This window comes from Rhinatrema bivittatum, chromosome 8, assembly GCF_901001135.1.
Source record: "Rhinatrema bivittatum chromosome 8, aRhiBiv1.1, whole genome shotgun sequence".
In the NCBI taxonomy this organism is placed as follows: Eukaryota; Metazoa; Chordata; class Amphibia; order Gymnophiona; family Rhinatrematidae; genus Rhinatrema; species Rhinatrema bivittatum.
The window spans coordinates 183453141-183473944 of record NC_042622.1 but is presented as its reverse complement, the minus strand read 5'-3'; the positions used below and the strand labels follow the sequence as shown (position 1 = coordinate 183473944).

Here is a 20804-nt window from a genome sequence, read left to right as displayed (position 1 = left end):
TCTTCTATTAAGGGGAAAAGAAATGCATGGGAGGTGTGGAAAGGAGGATTATGGGGGTTTGCCGATTGTGCCCTGGGCTACGTAAGAGTACATTCTACACTGGCAAAAAGTGGAGTGGGATTAAGTACCACACAATGCTACAGAAAGTAAAAACCAAAACCCCGTTTTTACATTCAAGATAAGACATTTAAGACTGCACTTCAATATATAGAAATAAAACCATTTCTATTTCTGTTGCATTAGCAACTACTTTATAGTACATTCAACGGTACATTGAATTTCACAAAAAGGTATAGCTTGGGAATCCTTTAGGCCGTGCCGGGCACATTATCTTGCAAACTCATTTATTGCAAAGGCCATAGTGCATACACAGCCCATTATCACGCAAGGGGAAAACCGAGCTTCACGGGTTCCAAACTGGATGTCTCTGAACGCAATATTAAGGGCCACGTGTACCAATGAGCTTATTCCATTTTACGTCAATGTGAGGGGGGGGAAGGGCTGGATTCATCATTGTTCGCAGAATGATGAATCCAGCGAAAAAGGGGGCGGAGGGGGGGCAGGCCTGTGAAAGGTGGTGCTATTTGCCGCACTACTGCCAGCGATAATGTTCCTCACATTATCGCCAGCAGTGGTGCCGCAACCGACTCCTCCCCCTCCCCGACTCCTCCCCTCCAGCTAATTAACATCCTATCACACGCGAAAAGCCCCTTTTCGCATGCGATAGGGGTTTATCACATGCGTTAGGGTCTTATCGCATGTGATAAGGCCCCAATGCATGCGATAAACGTTTAGAAAATAACCCCCTTAGTATGGTAAAAGCATGAAAATATTAGTTGTGCAGGTATAGAGGTTGTCAAGCAACATCTGTTCATGGCTCTGTAGAGAGATGGGAATTGTCTAGAGGTTATGGCTATAACCAACATGCAGACCACCCATAAACTTAAGGACAGGGTGAAACTGCAAAGGAAAACCCATGCATTATGGGTATTTTTTCTCCTTAATTCTGGTTTTTTTTTAATGTAAAGTACTTATATTTCTTCTGTTAATTAACTTCTGTTTTGCCTTACCTGAAGACAAATTCTGGTTCTGTTCTCTGTGATCCTGGGCTAAGCAGGACCTGATAGATGCGCAAGAAGATAATATTTATTCTATTCTTACACTTATATACCACCTTATTCCCCAAAAGGGCACAAAATGTAAAAAAAAAAAAAAGATCTTTGGCGATTGTACTTTTGAGGGCAGGAACTTAACTAATGATGCCCAACCCTGTCAAAACTGTATTGGTGTTCTGAGACCTCACAATACCCAAATTCTAGCACTGAAGCAAACATATGCCGAGTGCTTTGATATTAAAGGGCCTGTCCATTTGCTGGCTCCCAACTCTACTCAGTCTCATGACAAATGCCCTCATTGTAATGCCTCCCTTTTTCTTCTTCACCTGGAGAGCACATTCTTTGTGCAGTGTTACATTTCTCCACCTAATCTCTCCAGTACATCAGTGACTGCAATGGGAAATCATTACTTCACTAGGTAAAAAGTCCTGAAGGCAAGAGACATCAGCTGCGATACAAATCCTTATACTAAAGATAAATGTTGCTGGATGATCTGATTGGAAACCTCCTGGAAATGTTGTTATGCTGTTCCCTTCAATTTAATGAAACCTAAGCCAAACCATTTCTTTAAATAAATGATGGATAGTTTCATACATATTTACCTCAGGACCAGACGCATAGCTGAATGTTTTTTTTTCCCAACTTATTCCCAATTGTGCATCACCGAGTACCTCATCGGAGTTACATCCTGAACCTCTCTTTTAGTTTGGTAACATTTCTCCTGTTAACAGCTTGATTCAAGTCTTACAGAGCAGTGGAAATAACCAAGGGTGTTACAGAGGAAATGAAACATAGCCATGATCAGATGGGCCTTACGAGCCTAACCTGCCATCATATTTCTAAGCTTTTAGAAAAAAAATGTTATGCTCTACTGGGATTTCCATGAGGTGACACCGCAATGGGGCAAAAGAATGAAGTATACGACCAAGCACCACCCCCTCCGCCTGCGATTAATATCTGGAGGATGTTTGGTGTCTCATGTTTCATGGAGGGAAGGGTGCCCTTGCTGACTGATCTTGGACTAGATGGCCAAGGAACTGTGCAGTGCAGAGCATCCACGATACCTGCCTATTTCTACTAGAACCATTTTTAGTCACATTTATTAGCTGACATGAGTAAAACTATCGTAAACACTGGAAAATTAACTGGTTACTTTCAGTATAGCGCAGAAACAAGACAAACCACCCAGTCCGAACCATCGATCATGCAGCATCCAGGCACATCTGCAAAACGGCTGTGGTGTCTGTGAGCATCGAAGGTGGTGGTGGAGGTGGGGTTGAGGGAGGGGGAAGGGGGAGGCTGTTTAGGACGGGGCAGGTCATACGAAGGAGGGCCCCGCACTGGGCTATATCCTTTGGTTGCTTTGCTCCAGGATTCCCAAGCCAAGCCTTTCAAAGCGGGGGCAAATGTTGCTACTGCTGCTAATGCTGAAAAGAGGGAAAAAAAAAATAAGCAGACACATGCATGGAGTTACACCTTTCCTGCTTCATGACCAAGAAATAAAATTAAAAAAAGTGTTGTAAAAAAAAAAAAATGCTTCTCTTAAGCTCAGGTGTCAAGCAAAAAACCACAAGGCTGTCCAGCAAAGAGGGAATAATTTGGCAGCTTTGTTGGCTACAGGACTTGTGGAGCGCAGGAAAAAAAAATCCCAAAAAACATTTGTTCTGTCGTGCAGGATGCAGAGATAATTAATCTCAATGATGAAATTCCTTCATAGATCCACAGGCTGAAAAATGAGGGCCAAACTGTAACTTGAGGAGATAGCAGGGAGCAGGAGAGCAATGTTGCCCAAAACTGCTCCTGCATGCTTATGGGTGGCTTTAGAGTAGAGGCAGCGGTTAGCACTAGCTGGCCAGGTTTGTCCTTAATCCAACCAGCGCAGGCCACCTGCTTCCACCTGCTGAGTGACTGGGTATCATGTGCCCGTGAACCTTAAAGTAAAAATAAAACATCTGAATGCCAAGCAAAAGGTTCAACAAAAAAAAAACCAAACTGGTTTTAGTCAACTTTACACAGTTCAGACCAATCAGAAAGCAGAGGTACAGAGGCAGTTTTCTGATTGGTTACTCAAAACTGTCTGCATGGTTGCTCTGAAGCAAGAAAAACCTGTCTTTTCAGTAACCTGCCATTAATTTCATGGCTTATCACTACCTAGTGAGGCCATAAACTGAATTAAATGGAAAATGTCCAAAGAGCTCCAGCCAGATAGTCAAACTTTCTGGCTAATTATGATCTCCAAATAGCTTATTCAATTATGGTTTCTCCTAATAAGGCACAAAAATCAGAGAATAGTCTTAGCAGAAAGTTCTCAAAAACTATTTCTAATATAGTTCTTGCAGCAAATGTGGCAGGGGGGGTGCTTTTTTTTTTTTTCTCTCCCCTCTAATGTAAACCATTACATTTTCCATAGAAGCCTCTGAAGGAGCCGCTGTTTGCTGGACAGCCCATGTACAACTTATGCTGACAAATATTGAAGCCACTTTTATTACCATTAAAAACATTTACAGTACAAGTACAGTGCAAAGCACAGAGTGCTGCTGTCTGCCTCTCCGAGATGCTGGTAGGGAACATTGAAACATGGCAGCACAAGGTCACCTGAAGGATGGTTACAGCTGGCTGAAACGCTTCAGAGACGGGATGCAGGCATGGGGGGCCTTTGTTAGTGAAGCTTTAATTCTCTGGCAGACAGGATTTGTTATTCAAGCGGACAGCCCACACCCAGAGGAGGAACAGGCAGTGGAAACTCGGAAAGCGTGTGCTACACCCAAGGGTTAAAATTCGGTGTTTGTTTTAAATGAAAGCTGATTGTCCGAGAAGCCCATGGGTTAGGAGGAAGTGTGCAGAAGCATGCAAAGTGCTCTCCTTTATTTCTACCAGTAGCTACAACCTAAAGGAAAAATTACAAAAAAAAAAAAAAAAAAGAAAGACACAGCAATAATTAACTTGTTTTCCTGGAAGCAAGCATTTAATAAGTACAAAATGGCGACCTTTGACACAACTAGCATACAAGAGGTTAGTAGCGGGGCAGAAATCACTAATTAAAGCAGAAGTATCAAAGCTCAGGGATGAGAAATTTCTAGTGCACTTTGCTTTTCCAGACATAGCTGCACAGCTAACTTCTCCTGCACTTTGTACATTATCTCTGGATTGCAGGGATAGCCCTGGCTGAAAACCAAAAAACTCTAAATTTGAATTCCCCTCACCCATGCACCTTCACTTGGAAGACAACGGTATGGTTTAAACTTTGTGGACAATTTCAATTTTCATTATTTTTCCTCTTCTCAGTATTGGAGGGTTTAAATGAATAGTCTTGAATGCAAGAGAAATGTATAAGGTCGGAGTAGTTTTTTTCCTTTTTCAGTCACAGAGCAGCCAAAGTTGCATCTAACCGGTAACTGACTGCCGGCTTGCTGACAGCCACAGTCTGAAGGTGTGAGGCAGCTGCACAGGGCCAAACACTCACACCCAGAGCCCTTCGATAGTACAGCACAATCCGCCCACCAGAGCCCCTTATTGCTGTTATAAAAATTAACAGAAGCAAGGGCAAAGAGGAGATGGTGCTAGACAGGCACACCCAATCAACACAAGTAATCGTTTGTGCCTGGAGTGGAGGCTTTCCAGCTGCAGGTTAAAGAAATTAAGTACAATTTATGACTGGGGGGGGGGGGTGACAACTCAATAGCCAGTGGAAGAGGCCGGACCAGTCCTGGTTCTACTTCATGGCATGGCATGCGGTTCAAGCTCCAATTATTTTCCCACTGATTTCCATGGCTGCAAAAGGAAAAGCAGGGCTGGTTCAACCTGTTCCGTTGACCTGGGGGAGACTAGGCCACCCTATTTTTTTTTTTACATCAGCTAAAATCCCTACCAGACAGTCCGTCACCACCCAAAAGCTGCCAATGTTAGTAAAGAGAGCGCACCGAGGGCTTGGGGGGGGGGGGGGGGTCAGCGGACAGCAGAGATCGCAATGTGGTGAAGAATCGGTGGGCGCTCTATTTCTCAATGGCTGTGCGGAGGACGTTCATGCCGTACTGGTAATGTCCCTTCGGGTAGTAAGGATGCCAAGGTCTGGGGAGGAGGAGGTGGAAGGATACGGCCACAAGTTCAGAATGTGTGGGCAGCAACAGAGTAGGCACCGCCACCACCATCAAACCCCCACGGTGTTTCGTGTTAGGAGGGAACGATGAAGGATCCAAAGAGGGAGAGGCCAAAACCAGGAGTCGGGGGAGGAGGAACGACAGAGCGAGAAATATCCAAGGAAAGGTGTTGCGAGGCAGGGCAGGAGGTTCGTGAGAGGTCAAGAGATGAAGCCATGATGAGCAGATCATCAAGAGAGTGCAAAAGAGAAGATGAGACATGAAAAGCAGCATTAAATACAGCAGGTAGAGATGCCCTACTCTGAATAAGCTGCCCACAGTCGATACAGCTTTGGGATAGGTGCAGGAGACCATGGCCTGGGCATTTATTGGGATTTTTACTAGCGGCTAGTGCTTGAGGAAGCTCAACGTTTAACCTTAAACCCCCCCCCCCCCCCACAAAAAAAACACCAACATGTGGTGCGGGGCTTCCATACCCAAACGTGAGCACACAAGCTCATTGTCAAAGAGAAAGCCCTCACAGTGTAATTTTCAAAGGGGATTTTTTTTTTTCTTGTGCTTTCCCACGTAAAAAGGTTTGAACCCAGCCCCTAAATGTGAGGCTCTGGCAAAAGGTCGAGGGTGTATCATTCTGCAGACATCGTCCCCTTCCAAAGGCCAAGGGAAATTTAAGCTTTGGTAAATGACCAAGCTATTTCATAAGTGGGCAAGCAGACAGACCTGCAGAGCATAGACCAGGGATGGGCCTCCAACCAGTCAGGTTCTCAAGGTAATACATATGCATGAGGTAGTTGCTTCAATGGCATGCAAATCCATCTCATGCATATTGATTAGGGATATCCTGAAAACCCGACTGGTTGGTGGCTCTTGAGGACAAGATTTGCCCACCCTTGGCACGGATGCTATTTTTTCCACATCGGTGCCAAAATATCTGCATGCAAGTCCCGAGTGCATTTGCTGATCCAAGAATGGTAAGGGGGGAAACAATTTGCAAACACCATTCACCCGAGTGAAAGTATGAGTGGGAAGAGCCTGCTACTACCCAGGCAAAAAGAAGAGGGTTTGGGGGGGGGGGGGGGTCAGGGGAGACGGCATCATTTTCAAATTACATGCATTCCCCCCCCAAACAAGCAGCTGCAGATCTCTGCAGATACTACCCCCCACCCGAGGCAGTTTCCAATGGGACAATGCACTCGGACTTTCAAACCCGCAGCTGCAGATTGGTTTGAAAGCCGCTCTGTAAAGGGCTCAACTGAAACGCCATCTTAGATCAGCAAACGATCACCCCCTGCAGAGAGGCTTTCACCACTGGAAACAGCAAATGCTGACCAATCAGGTTTTCCGGTTCTGCATATTCCAGGACGGATACCCACAAGGGGGTTGAATCTGACTTGGTTCTTCCTCCCCAGCGCAAAATGCCGGAACCAGGAAGAAAAGCGGCCCCCACTTCCATGCAAAAGATGGCCGGCGGCAGGTGAAAAAGAAAATCCCCACTGCCCCCGCCCCACTACTTACTCGGCAGATTTCCAGAAGTGTCCTGGGTGCGACAGCCTCCTGTTGAGTTTTGGCAGCCTCTCCAGCATGTCCATCAGAAGAGTGAAGCTCGGTCTCTCGCCCAGATCAAAGGCCCAGCACACCGACAGGATTTCCTGCGCAAGTCGGGGACGGACAGGATTATTTTTTAAGTGACTTGGTGGTACAGGGAACATATGTTCTTACCCCTGGAGATTTCTCTGCTGTTACTTTGGCAAAATTTTACATCCAAAATGCTACCAATTCTTCAGTCTCTAACCAGTGCGGACATTAAAATGATCAATAAGTCTGTTCACCTGCGAGCTGCCTAGTTTTTATTGTGGGTTTTTGGGTTGTTTTTTGTTTTTGTTTTTTTTTAATATGCCTTGGCAAGCTCACGCCTTTATGAATAATTTGTGAAAAACCTCCCGCCCTTGGCTAGACTGCCAGAATATGAAGCGCATTATCTGCCAAATTCATATCCAAGACAGACAAGACTCTCACAGGCCTATTGCCAAGTCAACCCAAATGCAACCGGAAACAAGAGACATTTGAACGCATTACAGGTAGCCAGGCCAACACACGAGGACGCTTTCAACACCCCCCCCCCCCTTACTGTCTCCGCAATTGTGTACATTAGACAAGTCAGGAGGAGCCTGAGGCTAACTTTCTGGTGGTGCTCTGCCAGAACCTGTTTGATAGGAGGAAGGTGGGGTGGGAGCGGCTAGATCCCCGAGGGATGTGCTTAAATACCTGGTTGATATTTTGGGGACGCCGGAGGAGATTCCCCCACCTCCCCACATCTAAACTAGATTTCTTCTTGCCCGAGAGGATAGCGGATAGTCTGCTCAGAATTCAGATGTTAGAAAGATTGTGACAGCTACCCTTCTGGTTGCCTGTGAGTTCCATGCAGATTATGACTAGACATTAGCTAACTATTAGAGACCTTTTTCTATCATAAGGAGAAATTCATTGTGGGGGAAAAAGATTTACGTGCTCCTGGCCTCCAGACCCACTCCAAGAGGTGTTAAAAAAGCTTCTTTTGTTGCGGTGGGAGGCTCTTGCCCTCAGCGCTCAGCAGATTTTATGTTTTCCTTACATGAAGTTGGATGCTGTATATTTTCTGTGATCTCCAGCATCTAAAAAGCAGGGCTGGTGCTTCCATTAGGCAAACCAAGCGGTTGCTTACAGCACCAAAATTGGAGAGGGAAGGGGGGGGGGGGGGGGAGGCAGCAAAATCTTGCCATCGTGAGACCCAGAGAGGTTGTGTGCCAGAATAAATTCTGCCAAAGAGGACCCTGGGCTGGAGCCAGTGCTGCCACGGGCGGGAGCGCTGTGCTGGAGGCAAGATGGGGGGGGGGGGGGGAGGGGAATATACGCCCGAAGGTTCGCCTAAGGTGCCAAATGCTCTTGCCCTGCCTAGAAGCATTTCTGAGAAATAACTCTGGGGCTGGTTCAGAGCTTCGTTGGCCCATATCAGCTCTCACTCGTAATTTGGAGGCGGGGGCAGGGAATCTTTCTGAATGGTCATCCCACATTTTGTAAGACAGCATGGACGGCAGAAAAAGACCAAATGGTTCATCCAGTCTGCCTGGCAAGTTTCTTATGGTAGTAACTGCCGCTCCGTACAGGTTGCCCCCATGCTTCTGTTAAGGGTAGTAACTGAGCAGGTTACCCCCACGCTTCTGTTAAGGGTAGTAACTGAGCAAGTTACCCCCACGCGTCTGTTAAGGGTAGTAACTGAGCAAGTTACCCCCAGGTTTCTGTTAAGGGTAGTAACTGAGCAAGTTACCCCCACGCGTCTGTTAAGGGTAGTAACTGAGCAAGTTACCCCCAGGTTTCTGTTAAGGGTAGTAACTGAGCAAGTTACCCCCACGCTTCTGTTAAGGGTAGTAACTGAGCAAGTTACCCCCAGGTTTCTGTTAAGGGTAGTAACTGAGCAAGTTACCCCCACGCGTCTGTTAAGGGTAGTAACTGAGCAAGTTACCCCCAGGTTTCTGTTAAGGGTAGTAACTGAGCAAGTTACCCCCACGCTTCTGTTAAGGGTAGTAACTGAGCAAGTTACCCCCACGCTTCTGTTAAGGGTAGTAACTGCCACTCCGTGCAGGTTACCCCCACGCTTCTGTTAAGGGTAGTAACTGAGCAAGTTACCCCCAGGTTTCTGTTAAGGGTAGTAACTGAGCAAGTTACCCCCACGCTTCTGTTAAGGGTAGTAACTGAGCAAGTTACCCCCACGCTTCTGTTAAGGGTAGTAACTGAGCAAGTTACCCCCACGCGTCTGTTAAGGGTTGTAACTGCCACTCCGTGCTGGTTACTCCAATGTTTCTGTTGAGGGTGGTAACTGCTGCTCCATGCAGGTTTCCCCCAAACGTTATATATTATCCGGGTAGATTTTAAAAGCATTACTCCCGCAAAAAACGGCCCCACACACGCGCATGCGGGCTGCGTGCGAGCAACGCAAACTTTAAGAAGCCGGGAAGTACACATATGCATACCTGTGCACGCGTCAAGAATAAGGAGGCGGAGCGTGGGCGTTCCCAGGGTGCACACGCGTAATATCCAGATTCTGCAAGGCTGACTATGGCACCACGCGCCATGTTACCTGCACAAAACATTACTACTAGTCCTGATGAGGTGGAAGTCTGAAGGTCTTTTTGGATGGGGGGGGGGAGGGAGAAAGAGGCAAAGAGACCCTATGACATTCTATACATTCTCTCTTTTTTTTTTTTTATAATTAAAGATTTTTTATTAAGCCAAACAGTACAACATGTAAACCATACAAGGCACATTCAGAAAGTAATTAAACAGAACCGATCACATTGGCATTGTACAAATTCACTCTTCAGAGCCAGTAAGACATTGGTATAAGAAGCGGAGGAACATAATTCAAAAAGAAGGTTTACATCCCATCAGATGTACCAAAACTTTGTGAGCACAATACCACCACCCCCCCCCCCCCCCCTAGACACTGCCTATCAAGAGAAATTGTAAATACTGCTCGAGGTAAAAGGTATAAGATACATAGGAGCTGTCATGGATGGGTCCGGCTGCCCAACAAACATGACCTAACTAGAAATATGGGGTGTCGGCCGATCCTGTGTACAAGTGGTCACATAAGATCGCCACAATTGATATGGTTGCCATATCAGTTCAAAGCGAGGAATTCTCTTATGCTTGTAAGCCGTAAATTTTGATAATAAATAAATTTTCTGCACATTTTTTGTTGTATAGCTGCTTTTGTGGGTACACTGGGAGACTTCCACAATCGTGCAATTTCGCAACGACTAGCAGTTAATATGTAATGGGCTAAACGGTTATGATCCTCCGAGAGCCCCTCCACCTTGTCTGCTATAACTGTATGAAGCTTGGTATAGAAGGCCTCCTTGTGAGAGGTGGGACCATATATCGTGCAGAGTGTAAGAGATTCCCCACCCAAAATCACATTGAGTAAAAGATATCGGCCCTGAGGATCAGGGAATGAGCCCAATAATTCAAAGTGTAAGTCCTTACGTAGTAAGATTCCCACCCTTGAGTCCTTAGTCACCGCAGCCCAGAACTGGTTGGGGTATTTGGCCGAGTGCATGAGGCCTTCGTATCGCTTTCGAAGATGAGTTTCTTGCAAATAAATCACATCAGCAGATAAACGCCCCATCTCCTGATATAATAGCCTCCGCTTCCGACCAGAATTTAAGCCCTTAACATTAAGGGATATAAATTTAACCGTGGACATATTAAATCTGGCCAGGCTCGCCCCCCTCCCAGCTCAGTCCCACCCCCAGTTACGCCTGGACTAAGGACCCACAGGATCATTGACCCAGTTAGAAGTCTCAGGCCCCAGGTATGGAGAGAGCAAGCCCTAAAAACCCGTTGTACAACATAATCCATATGCATGACAGACCTCCACAGTGTCACCCTATAAAATGGCATTATGTATGTTATGAGGCAAAACACCCAACCCCTCCTTCCCCCCCCCCCCCAATCCCCATGAGTACCCAGGAAGGAATCCCTCGTTCCCGGAAATACCTGGAGGAAGAAACCATACCGGTAGACAGATCCCTCCGTCCCCGGGGCAATAGATAGTGCACGATAAACTTTATCCAACTTAAACTGAGAATATGATTACCCACAAATCTAAGAAATCAGTCAGTCTTTGTGAGGATTATACACCTTGTGAGTCCCTGCTATTGGCAAGGTAAGTAGAGATAGTCAAACCATAGAGACAGAGTAGTTCAGGTGAGGGCATCAGCCGCCATATTGTCACTGGTGTTTCTGCGAAGTCTGTGTCCCCCTTTGTTGACACGTTGCCACCGTGGTGCGGCCAATTTGGAGCTTGCAGGAGCGGCGACTTTCTGAACTGGCAATTCCACCAACAGTGCCTCTGCTTTCAGGGCTTGTGCTGCTTCGTCCAGTGTACGAACCTTGAAGGATTTCCCTTCTATCTGAAACCATAAGCTGAAAGGGAAGAGCCATCTATAACGTATGGACGCTGAGGATAGTGCAGAGGTGATAGGTCTGAAAGGTATTCTTTTACGTAAGGTACTGGAAGCTAAATCCGCATATATGGAGATCTCATTCTCTTCCCAGATCCAGATTCGGCGCTGCCATGCTGCAGTAGCGATCTTTTCTTTGTATGCAAATGAATGGAAGCATACCACGATGTCCCGTGGCCGATTACGAAGCCTAGGCCCCAAGGACCTGTGCGCCCTCTCAATCCGCAGCGTGGCAGGGGTTCCCTCTATGTCAGTCTCCATTTCTCCAAGTATCAGGTTGCAAATCTTTTGGATGACTAAGGAACAGTCTGTTTATTCCTCTTTTTTCAGGGATACCTTTAAAGCGTAAATTGCACCGTCTAGACCTATTCTCTAGGTTTTCAAGTTTATCTGCCAACTCCGGCTGGGTGGTTTGTAGAGCTGAGACATCTGCTTGTTGCTGAGTCCAACGCTCCTCGTGCTCGTCGAGCCTGGTGTCCGCCTCATCAAGCCTGCGGCCCAGTTCCGCGTGGTCCTCCCTCATTTCTTGCAGAGAAACAGCAATCTCAATTTTAAAATGATTTAATGTCCTGACGGATTTCCATAAACCAAGATCTAAGCTATGTACGGGATGGCAGCTCAGAGCCCTGCGGCCCCTGCTCTCCTCCTTCACTCCCCGAGTCCTCCGTGTCATGTACGGCCGCCATTTTAGGCTCTGGAGGGTCCAGATCTTCCCCACCTTTATTATAAGAGAATTTTTTTTTAAAGTCGACCGACTTTTTTTTGTTCGCCATGTGCCCGCTGACGTCCGCCACCGAAATCTCGGAAGGGTGCTCCGATTTGCGTGGGTAATCGCCGACTTTTAGCTGAAAAAGCCCCATGAGACAGGGAGCTCCGCTAGAAGGCAACCGGCATGGGAAGTGACATCACTTCCTCCACAAAATCACCTCATCAAATAATGGATGTCTGTGCCACCGTGAAACAAGATCTTATAACTCAAGTAGAACTGCCGCAATGGAGTGATATTACGAACGAAAGTTTGTTCTGTACAAAGAAGATTCCGACTTTTTGTGAAAAAAATCCATATCCCTGAGGAAAGATCCGTGAAGGATCTGAAACGCGGCCACGTTGGGAACTGGAATGGCTGTGCAGATAAGTTGGCATGCATTTAAATAAATAAGCTGGCGAGAGCTGTTTGTAAAAATCCAAAGAATAATTGTGCAGTTACAGCTTAACTCTTTGAAAAAAACATATTTTTGCAATTTTACATTGAAATGGCAGACTTTTAATCTGCGCACATAAATTTTCACAGAACAACATTTGGCTGGTGGAGGTTTGTTCATGATTACATATAAGCGATATCACCTGGTTGGGGATAAAAATTAGTATGAAACTTTCCTCTCCAGCTTAAAAAATTGTTTTCACAAGAACTTTTGTTTCTCTAAAAAAATGTTATAAAAATATCTTTACAAGATACCCTTTTGGGATATTGAATTCTATATTTTTGCAAGTTGAATTGAAGAAATTATTTGATGAGGTGATTTTGTGGTTAAAATCATATATTAGTTTTGGAATCCCTCGGAAAAACGTAAGAATTCAGGTGCATTTGAGTGTGGTCACTTCCTCCATGACATTCTATACATTCTCTATATACAACTCCCACTGTAAGGGGGCACTTTCATCTCAGGGTGGGTTTTAGGGGGCCGGTGTTACATTGGTCTGCCTGGGGTGCAAGTGTCTGTAGACCCTTGTAACATTGCCTCCCCCCCCCGGGCTGAAAGTGCCCCTCTTACAGTGGGAGACATGTAGAGCGCCAGATTGTCCCTCTCTCCCCCTGTGAGGATGTGCGTAAAGGCTCCAACACATACGCGCTGTAGGGATATTTTAAATGGCACGCACGTACTTGCACATACGTTATAAAATTGCATGTCCAATATGAGCGTTGATAGGCGCGCTTCTTTTAGAACGTACTTGTAACATAGCAACATTTTTACTGGGCGAGGAGCCTTCTTGATAATTCAGACAATGCTGCTTGGACGCGCTTTGCTTTTGGACTTGGCCTTAGAAGCAGTCCTGTGCTTTTTTCCCTTATGCCTGCTCATCAGTAACTTGGACCATAAAAGCTGGGGCCCAAGTCAGAGTTGCTAATGGGCACTGGATCGCTGAGCTTTCCTCCTTATCCATTTCATTGTGTTGAATAATTTGGAATAAGATTTAATGCTTTTTCTTTATACAAGTACATAGATTAATATAATTTAGAAATGTCAATATAAAAAATGAATGTTAGGAATTATTCAGAAAGGAACAGAAAACAAAATCTAATGTCTCTCTGGAGCAACCATTACCTTGGTCACCCCATCTCATAATCGATAAAGCGGAACTAGAACAGGGTGCAGAGAGGGCTCTTCTGCTGGGAGAAAAGACGGATGAGAGGAGTAGGATAGCAGTTTATGAATGGTGTGGAAAGGGACAGTTATTTACCTTTTCAAACCTTACTAGGAAGCTAAATGGAAGCAGATTTAACAGACATTTAAGAAAGTAAAACCGTGGAATTTGTTGCCAGAGGATGTGATAAAGGCCAGTAGGATAGCCGGGTTTAAAAGTTTGGGCAAAAATCTGGAAGACAGGTCCATCAACAATTATTAGCCAAGTAGACAAGGGGATCCCTGCCTCTTATTCCTGGGAATCAACAACAGGGAACAGATCTCCTCATCTGGATCTGTTGGGTTCCTCCAAGTGGCCCACTGGGTGGCAACTGTTGGAGACGGGTTGCCGGGCTCGATGGGCCACGGATCTGACCCAGCGTGGCACATCTTAGGTTCTTCTGTTTTCCATAAAACGGATCGACAGAAGAACAGTCCCTCCAAGCACTGCGTTACTGCTTAAAAAGGTATCCCAGCAAGAACAGAAAAGAAGGAAGGGTCCTTACTGTAACTTCTTTTCCCAAGCTGATGGTGGACAGAACTTGCTTCACGCCTTCTCCACTCCCGATCTGCCAGATTAGGGCCTCCGCAGCTTGGCTCTTGAACGGCCAGTCACGGGCTTGCAGCTCATACCAGACTGTCCTGAAAACGGCAGAGGAGGTCATGTTAATCTGCAGGGGAGGCTCATGCCATCTTTACCAAGAAGCACGGCAGGCACGGGGACATGAAATGAGGAAAAAGAAATTAAAAAAAAAAATCAATGATTTCATGATATCATCCTCCTAGTGAAAAGCAGGGCCCAGTTAAAGTAGCTGCACTGGTTCAAGAGAAAACCGGGCCCTTTGCAGACCGTGAAAACCTCTCATTGGACCAACATGACAACTATACAAAGATTGACAAGTCTTAATAATGCTGAGAACGACCTGAGAGGTGGGAATCACTGATTATTCCAAAAGTGTAATATTAAATACAAACAGTGTTCCTCAAATTCAAAGACTTATAATTGGACGCAAGTTTTGACCGTCATAATAGGCATCATCATATAGTAATAATTCACTTTGTTACTCTGCCCTATATATAATCATAGGTCAGTCCCAACTGTATTTTTTTAAACAAATTTTTGTTGCTAAAGGTGACAACCTCCACCATGTATGTTAAAATCTCAATGTTGAGGTTTCATCAAAATTTTGTAAGGAATCTTTTTCTTTGACTTATCTTAACTTGGTTGCATGTATTCTTTGCCCATGGCTATTGTAGATAACGGTGCCAATGCCCCGACACGGGGCCGTGTTGGGGCATTGGCACCGTTATCTACAATAGCCATGGGCAAAGAATACATGCAACCAAGTTAAGATAAGTCAAAGAAAAAGATTCCTTACAAAATTTTGATGAAGCCTCAACATTGAGATTTTAACATACATGGTGGAGGTTGTCACGTTTAGCAACAAAACTGTTTAAAAATAATACAATTGGGACTGACCTATGATTATATATAGGGCAGAGTAACAAAGTGAATTATTACTATATGATGATGCCTATTATGACAGTCAAAACTTGCGTCCAATTATAAGTCTTTGACTATACAGAGATGTCATAAATGCACTTTTTTTTTTTTGAGATTACTCGGGTTCCTTGTTTACTACAGCTCTACCTGATCAGGGGTTCTGAACCAGTCCTCAGGACACACTTAGCCAGTCAGGTTGTCAGCATCCTCATGAGGAATATGCAGGAGATAGACCTGCATGTAATGGAAGCAGTACATGCAGATTTACCTCCTGCATATTCATTGTGGATATGCTGGAAGCCTGACTGGCTAGATGTGTCCAGAGGACTGGGTTGAGATCACCGCATAACGTCCGTCCCCGTTGCTCCAATGAATCCTGCTGCAGGAGTGTGAGCTCTCCATGGCCTTGAACTCTCCTGCATTTACTAGGGATCTACTGCCATTTTAAACGCTTTGCTTTTATTTTATGTCATTTCCCATGCGAGACGACGCAAAGAAGCAACAAAATGCAGCTTTCTTTCTGTCATTGCAACACATGTTAAGATCCCAGAAATGAAACAAACAACTAAATGAGAATCAAAGTGACAGTTTATTCCGTGCACACCCCCCTAGGCCAATTACAATATATCTGAATGATTTTCATGCTGGCTGATTAAAAACTATCATGATCTGCTCAGCATCCCATCAAGAGAACACCATCACTGCATTATCGACTACGTGGCAGAATATCTCAACAGGAACAAAACACCAGTTTGCAGAGATGTGGATCCTTTTGCCCAAAACACACATGCACCCCTCTCTAGTCTGCAAATGAATCTTACCCGAAGGCATAGACATCGGCGGCTTTCGAGAAAGGCAGCTTGTCCTCATCTTTGCCCAGAGACATCTCCCGGACTATTTCGGGTGCCAGGTAGCACAGCCAGTCATGGGGTAGCTTCAGCTCATTCTCTCGCCTGGATTAAGAGGAAAGACACACACACAAAAAAAAAAGCAATAAAGCAATACGTTCATTTGGAAGACAGAGAGGGCTCTATACAATATTTAATCTCCCTTACAAACGTGAATGTTACTCAGAAAGCACTCGGCCTTGGGGAACGGAGTGAGAAAGAAAGCTTTTTAGGTTATTAAATTACATGGCACTGCAAAGCAGGATGTTTCATAGGAAACATTCTGCTTAAAAGGGGGTAAAAAAACAAAACAAAACAACTGAGGCCCATGTGGGACAGCTGGGGAAGCCTGGGATCATACAAAGCAGGAGCAGCAGCTTCTTGACTTGTGACGGAGATGGCTTCATAATTTACCAACAAAGTCAAAGGGAACAAAATAGCTTTTTCTTGCAAGACTGATAGGAAGACACTAACTCATTGTACCTGAAGGTACTTTTATCCCTGCAACTTGGAAAGATTTTATTACGGTTATAAAACAGGAGCAGATGCACCCTTAGCCTTTAGCTTGGGAATAAATAAAGCAGTAAACACAGTAACTCACCTCCCTTCTTGAACCACACCCGAAATTCCAAAGAGCCCGAAGTCTGTGATGACTACTTTCCCGTTCTCGTAGAAAACATTCTTGGATTTCAAATCTTTATGCACAATTCCCTTGGCGTGGAGGTAGCCCATACCCTGAACAAACATGAGTTGACAATTTATAATAGCACCAGCTTGAAATGTTTCAGATAAATATTCGTCAGGCATCTAGCCACGTGCTTCCTGTTGGTGAGGAGAGGCAGATGAAAGAAAGCCACGTTCCCCCCGAACCCCAGACACCTGTCCTGCCAAGAAACCTAAGCTGATTGGTTTAACCTCCCAGCTCAAAGTATTTTGGGATTTGTAGTCTTTCGTTTCATAATATTTAATAGTGTAATAGTACTATAACAAGACAAGTCACAGAGCTACAACATTCTTAAGCTTGTGCAGAGGGAGGAGAAGCCACCAGCTCAAAGTCATACGGTGAGTGGTGGAGAGGGGACTTGGTTAGGTTTCCAGTCACACTACATGATTAATCTTTCAATCATGAAGTCTACCCCCACAATGCCTTATATTGGGAGGTTAAAAAATAAACACACACACCAGACATGGCCCATGTCCAAAACAGAAGACCCTGACTAAGCCTGGAATGGACAACAGGTAAATGCGGTATCTCAGAGGGCGGAGAGAGGGAACCTCGGAGCCAGAATGTTACGAGATCATGCAAGGGATTATCATTTAGGGAGCGGTAATTAAACCGGCAGGGGAGATTGTAGGTCAAATGGATACACCCCGTATATCATGTGTGGGGATTTCTAAATGACATCTCCCTTTCATCGTCTGCTGACTCTCAATATAAGTTAAATCCATAAAGCCAGCTCTGAACATAACCAAGGGTCCATCAAGCCTAGCAGCCTGTTTCCAACAATAGCTAATCCAGAATACAAGTACCTGGCAAGTACTCAAATAAATCCCATGCCACTAATGCTGGTAATAAGCAGCGGCTATTCCCTAGGTCAACCTAATAATAGCAGTTTATGGACTTCTCCAGGAACTTGCCCAAATCTTTTTTAAACCAAGTTATGCTAACTGTCTTAACCATATCCTCTGGCAATTAATTCAGGAGCTTAATTGTGCACTGAATGAAAAAGAATTTTCTCCAATTTGTTTTAAATGTGTTAATTAACTTCATTGAGTGACCCTAGTCCTTCTTAAACTGAAAGCGTAAATAACCAATTCACATTTACCCGTTCTAGTCCTCATGATTTTATAGGCCTCTATCATATCCCTCCTCTGCTGAACAGCCCTAATTAACCTCTTTAGCCTTTCCTCATGGGGGAGACATTTCATCCCATTTATCATTTTGGTCGCCCTTCTCCAGTGCATCAATATCTTTTCTGAGATGTGGCAACCAGAAATGAACACCGTACTCCAGATGCTGTCTCACCATGGAGTGCTAAAGAGGCATTATAAGAACATAAGAAATTGCCATACTGGGTCAGACCAAGGGTCCATCAAATTCAACATCCTGTTTCCAACAGTGGCCAATCCAGGTTACAAGTAGCTGGCAAGTACCCAAGCATTAAGTAGATCCCAAGCTACTAATGCCAGTAAAAGCAGCAGCTATTCCCTAAGTCAACTTGATTAATAGCTGTTAACGGACTTCTCCAAGAACTTATCCAAACCTTTTTTAAACCCAGCTACACTAACTGCACTAACCACATCCTCTGGCAACAAATTCCAGAGCTTTATTGTGCGTTGAGAGAAAAATAATTTTCTCTGATTAGTCTTAAATGTGCTACTTGCTACCTTCATAGAGTGCCCCCTAGTCCTTCTATTATCTGAAAGAATAAATAACCGATTCACATTTACCTGTTCTAGACCTCCTATGATTTTACAGACCTCTATCATATCCCCCCTCAGCCATCTATTCTCCTTTATAACATTTTCTGTTTTATTCACCATTCCCTTCCTAATAATTCCTAACATTCTGTTTGCTTTTTTGATTGCCACAGCACACTGAGCTGACAATTTTTTTTTTTCCTGGGCAGTAACTCCTAATATGGAACCTAACATTGTGTAACTACAACATGGGTTATTTTTCCCTATGTGCATCACCTTGCACTTGTCCACATTAAATTTCATCTGCCATTTGGATGCTCAGTCTTCCAGTTTCATGTGGTCCTCCTGCAACCACAATCCACTTGTGAATTAACTATGAATAATTTTGTGTCACCTGCAAATTTGATCACCTCACTAGTCGTATCCCTTTCCAGATCATTATATATTGAAAAACACAGGTCCAAGTGCAGATCCTTGAGGCACTCCACTGTTTACCTTTTATCCACATGGACATTCGCTTGAGAACTGGTGCAAAGCACTCTGGGTAAAAGGCATCTGTGGACTTTGCCCCAGTGTGGACAGTTTCAAAGTTGCCACTATGGTGGGAGGGGGGGAAGAACTAATTTCTGTGGATCAAGGGGAGTTTATTCATAGAGAAATCCCATTTGATTGCCCTCCCCTCTGTAGGGGAAAAAGAAGCAAAGTAGGGATGCAGAGAAGCCAGCTGACGTACGTACAGAGGGTTGGTTTTTTAAAATTCCCACGTGTTCTTTAATCTGCTTGCTTTGCACCTGAATATATGTGAGTTAAAAATAAAAAAATTCCCTATGGCACTTGCTGCCATGGAATTTTCAGAGGGAAGCTCCACAGGGATTTTCCCTTTGAAAATTGGCTTTCAGGCCACTGGAAGACAAGAATGTGCATTCTGGCACATGTTACCAAAATACAAGGTGGGGGCATGATGGCAGAAAAACATTCCCATCAGCTCAGCTGCACGCAGACATTCCTCCTGTGTTGCAAGGCTGGAAACCGCTCAGTACCTCTGGTGAATGAACGAATGAATAGCCCGTGGCTACGTGCCGCTGAAAGACAAACTCTTCGGCTCTTACAGGAGACCCTGTACCCTTACCTTAATAATCTCCTGCGCTATCTGCCTGGTCTTGTTAATGTCCAGCGACATCTTGGGATCCCTCACAAACGAGTTGAGTGTTCTTCCTTTACAAAAACTAGATGCAAACACAGAAATACTCTTTAGAACAGCTTCATAGCCTGATACGCTCCCCAAGAAAAAAAATGATATAGCAGACACCCAGCAGACAAGGAGCACATGGTCCACGCCGTCTGCTCAGTTGTGTCTGCCTGCTGTGCTGTCGCAGGTCTTTCTAGATCTGTGGACTTCTCCTTCCCTCTGCCACTAGGGTCCCTTTGTGTCCATCCCATGCGTGCTTGAAATCTGTCACACTGAGCCTCCTTATCACCTTTGCTGGGTGTCTGTTCCAGGTGTCCATCACCTTCCCGATGTAAAAGTATTTTCTTTCCTTCTCTTTGTTCCCCCCCACTTCCAGCTTTATGAAAATGCTATTCTGCTAGATATTGGAGCCTTTTCATCATATCTTTCTTCTAGTTTATACAGCTGTAGCTTTTTATAATCTCTCTGTGGGCGAGATGCACTATGCATTTTCCCCATTAGATAGAAGATGGGGGGGGGGGGGGGGGGGGGAGGGACTCAGCATTTCTGGGTTGCTCACAGTGCGGTCCACGCACCATTTTTGGTGGCTCTCCTTGCAATCTTCTCTAAATCCTTTTGGAGATCACCACCTGCAAAACTGAACCTGGCACTGAAGGGAGAGAGGGGCATCTCGGAGATCTGTACAGTACAGAGCCAATATCTACTGGTAGCTCTCTTTATGCAATCCACATAATCCATACAAAATAACACTTTTCTATCGGAACATTAACATGTCGAGGGCCATTTTCCAAGCTATTTAGTTTAACTTATCGGAAGGTTTCTCCCCCACCCCCAACCCCGCTCCACTTGGTTAATAGCAAGTTTGAGTTTCCACAGCTGGGCGTAGGGGAGGAGCAGGCAGGTTTTTGTAACCACCACATGCAGATTGCATTTTCAAATCTACCTGGCCCTGTCTTCCAGCAAATTACTGTCTGCCAAGACAGCAGGAGCAAAGTTCATGGGTGGTACTTCCGCATGGGCTCTTGCAGGCAGTTTTCAAAGGGACCCGAGCGATTTCCCTTTGAAAAAGGACCTGTGGGCTTTGCAGCTAAACCGGCTTTTCTGACGATTGCCCCAGGTGTTACAAAGGCAGATTATAGGATAATACGGCAATGTGGGCTTATGTTCCCCGATTCTGCACCAATATT

General features: G+C 45.0%; 1 protein-coding gene across 9 annotated transcripts in view; it reads right to left on the bottom strand.

The window, feature by feature from the left end:
* Positions 1 to 690: 690 nt before the first annotated feature.
* Positions 691 to 20804, bottom strand: part of KSR1 (kinase suppressor of ras 1) — a 170726-nt gene continuing 150612 nt past the window's right edge. For 7 of the 9 annotated variants that reach the window (XM_029611978.1, XM_029611980.1, XM_029611981.1 and 4 more), the window contains 6 exons: positions 19558 to 19654; positions 16609 to 16742; positions 15942 to 16073; positions 14123 to 14258; positions 6728 to 6861; positions 691 to 2542 (listed from right to left, as the gene is read on the bottom strand). In XM_029611978.1, the coding sequence (XP_029467838.1) occupies positions 2461 to 2542; positions 6728 to 6861; positions 14123 to 14258; positions 15942 to 16073; positions 16609 to 16742; positions 19558 to 19654 (715 nt within the window). In that variant the 3' untranslated portion in view covers positions 691 to 2460. The other 2 variants (XM_029611982.1, XM_029611983.1) reach the window with 2 other exon arrangements.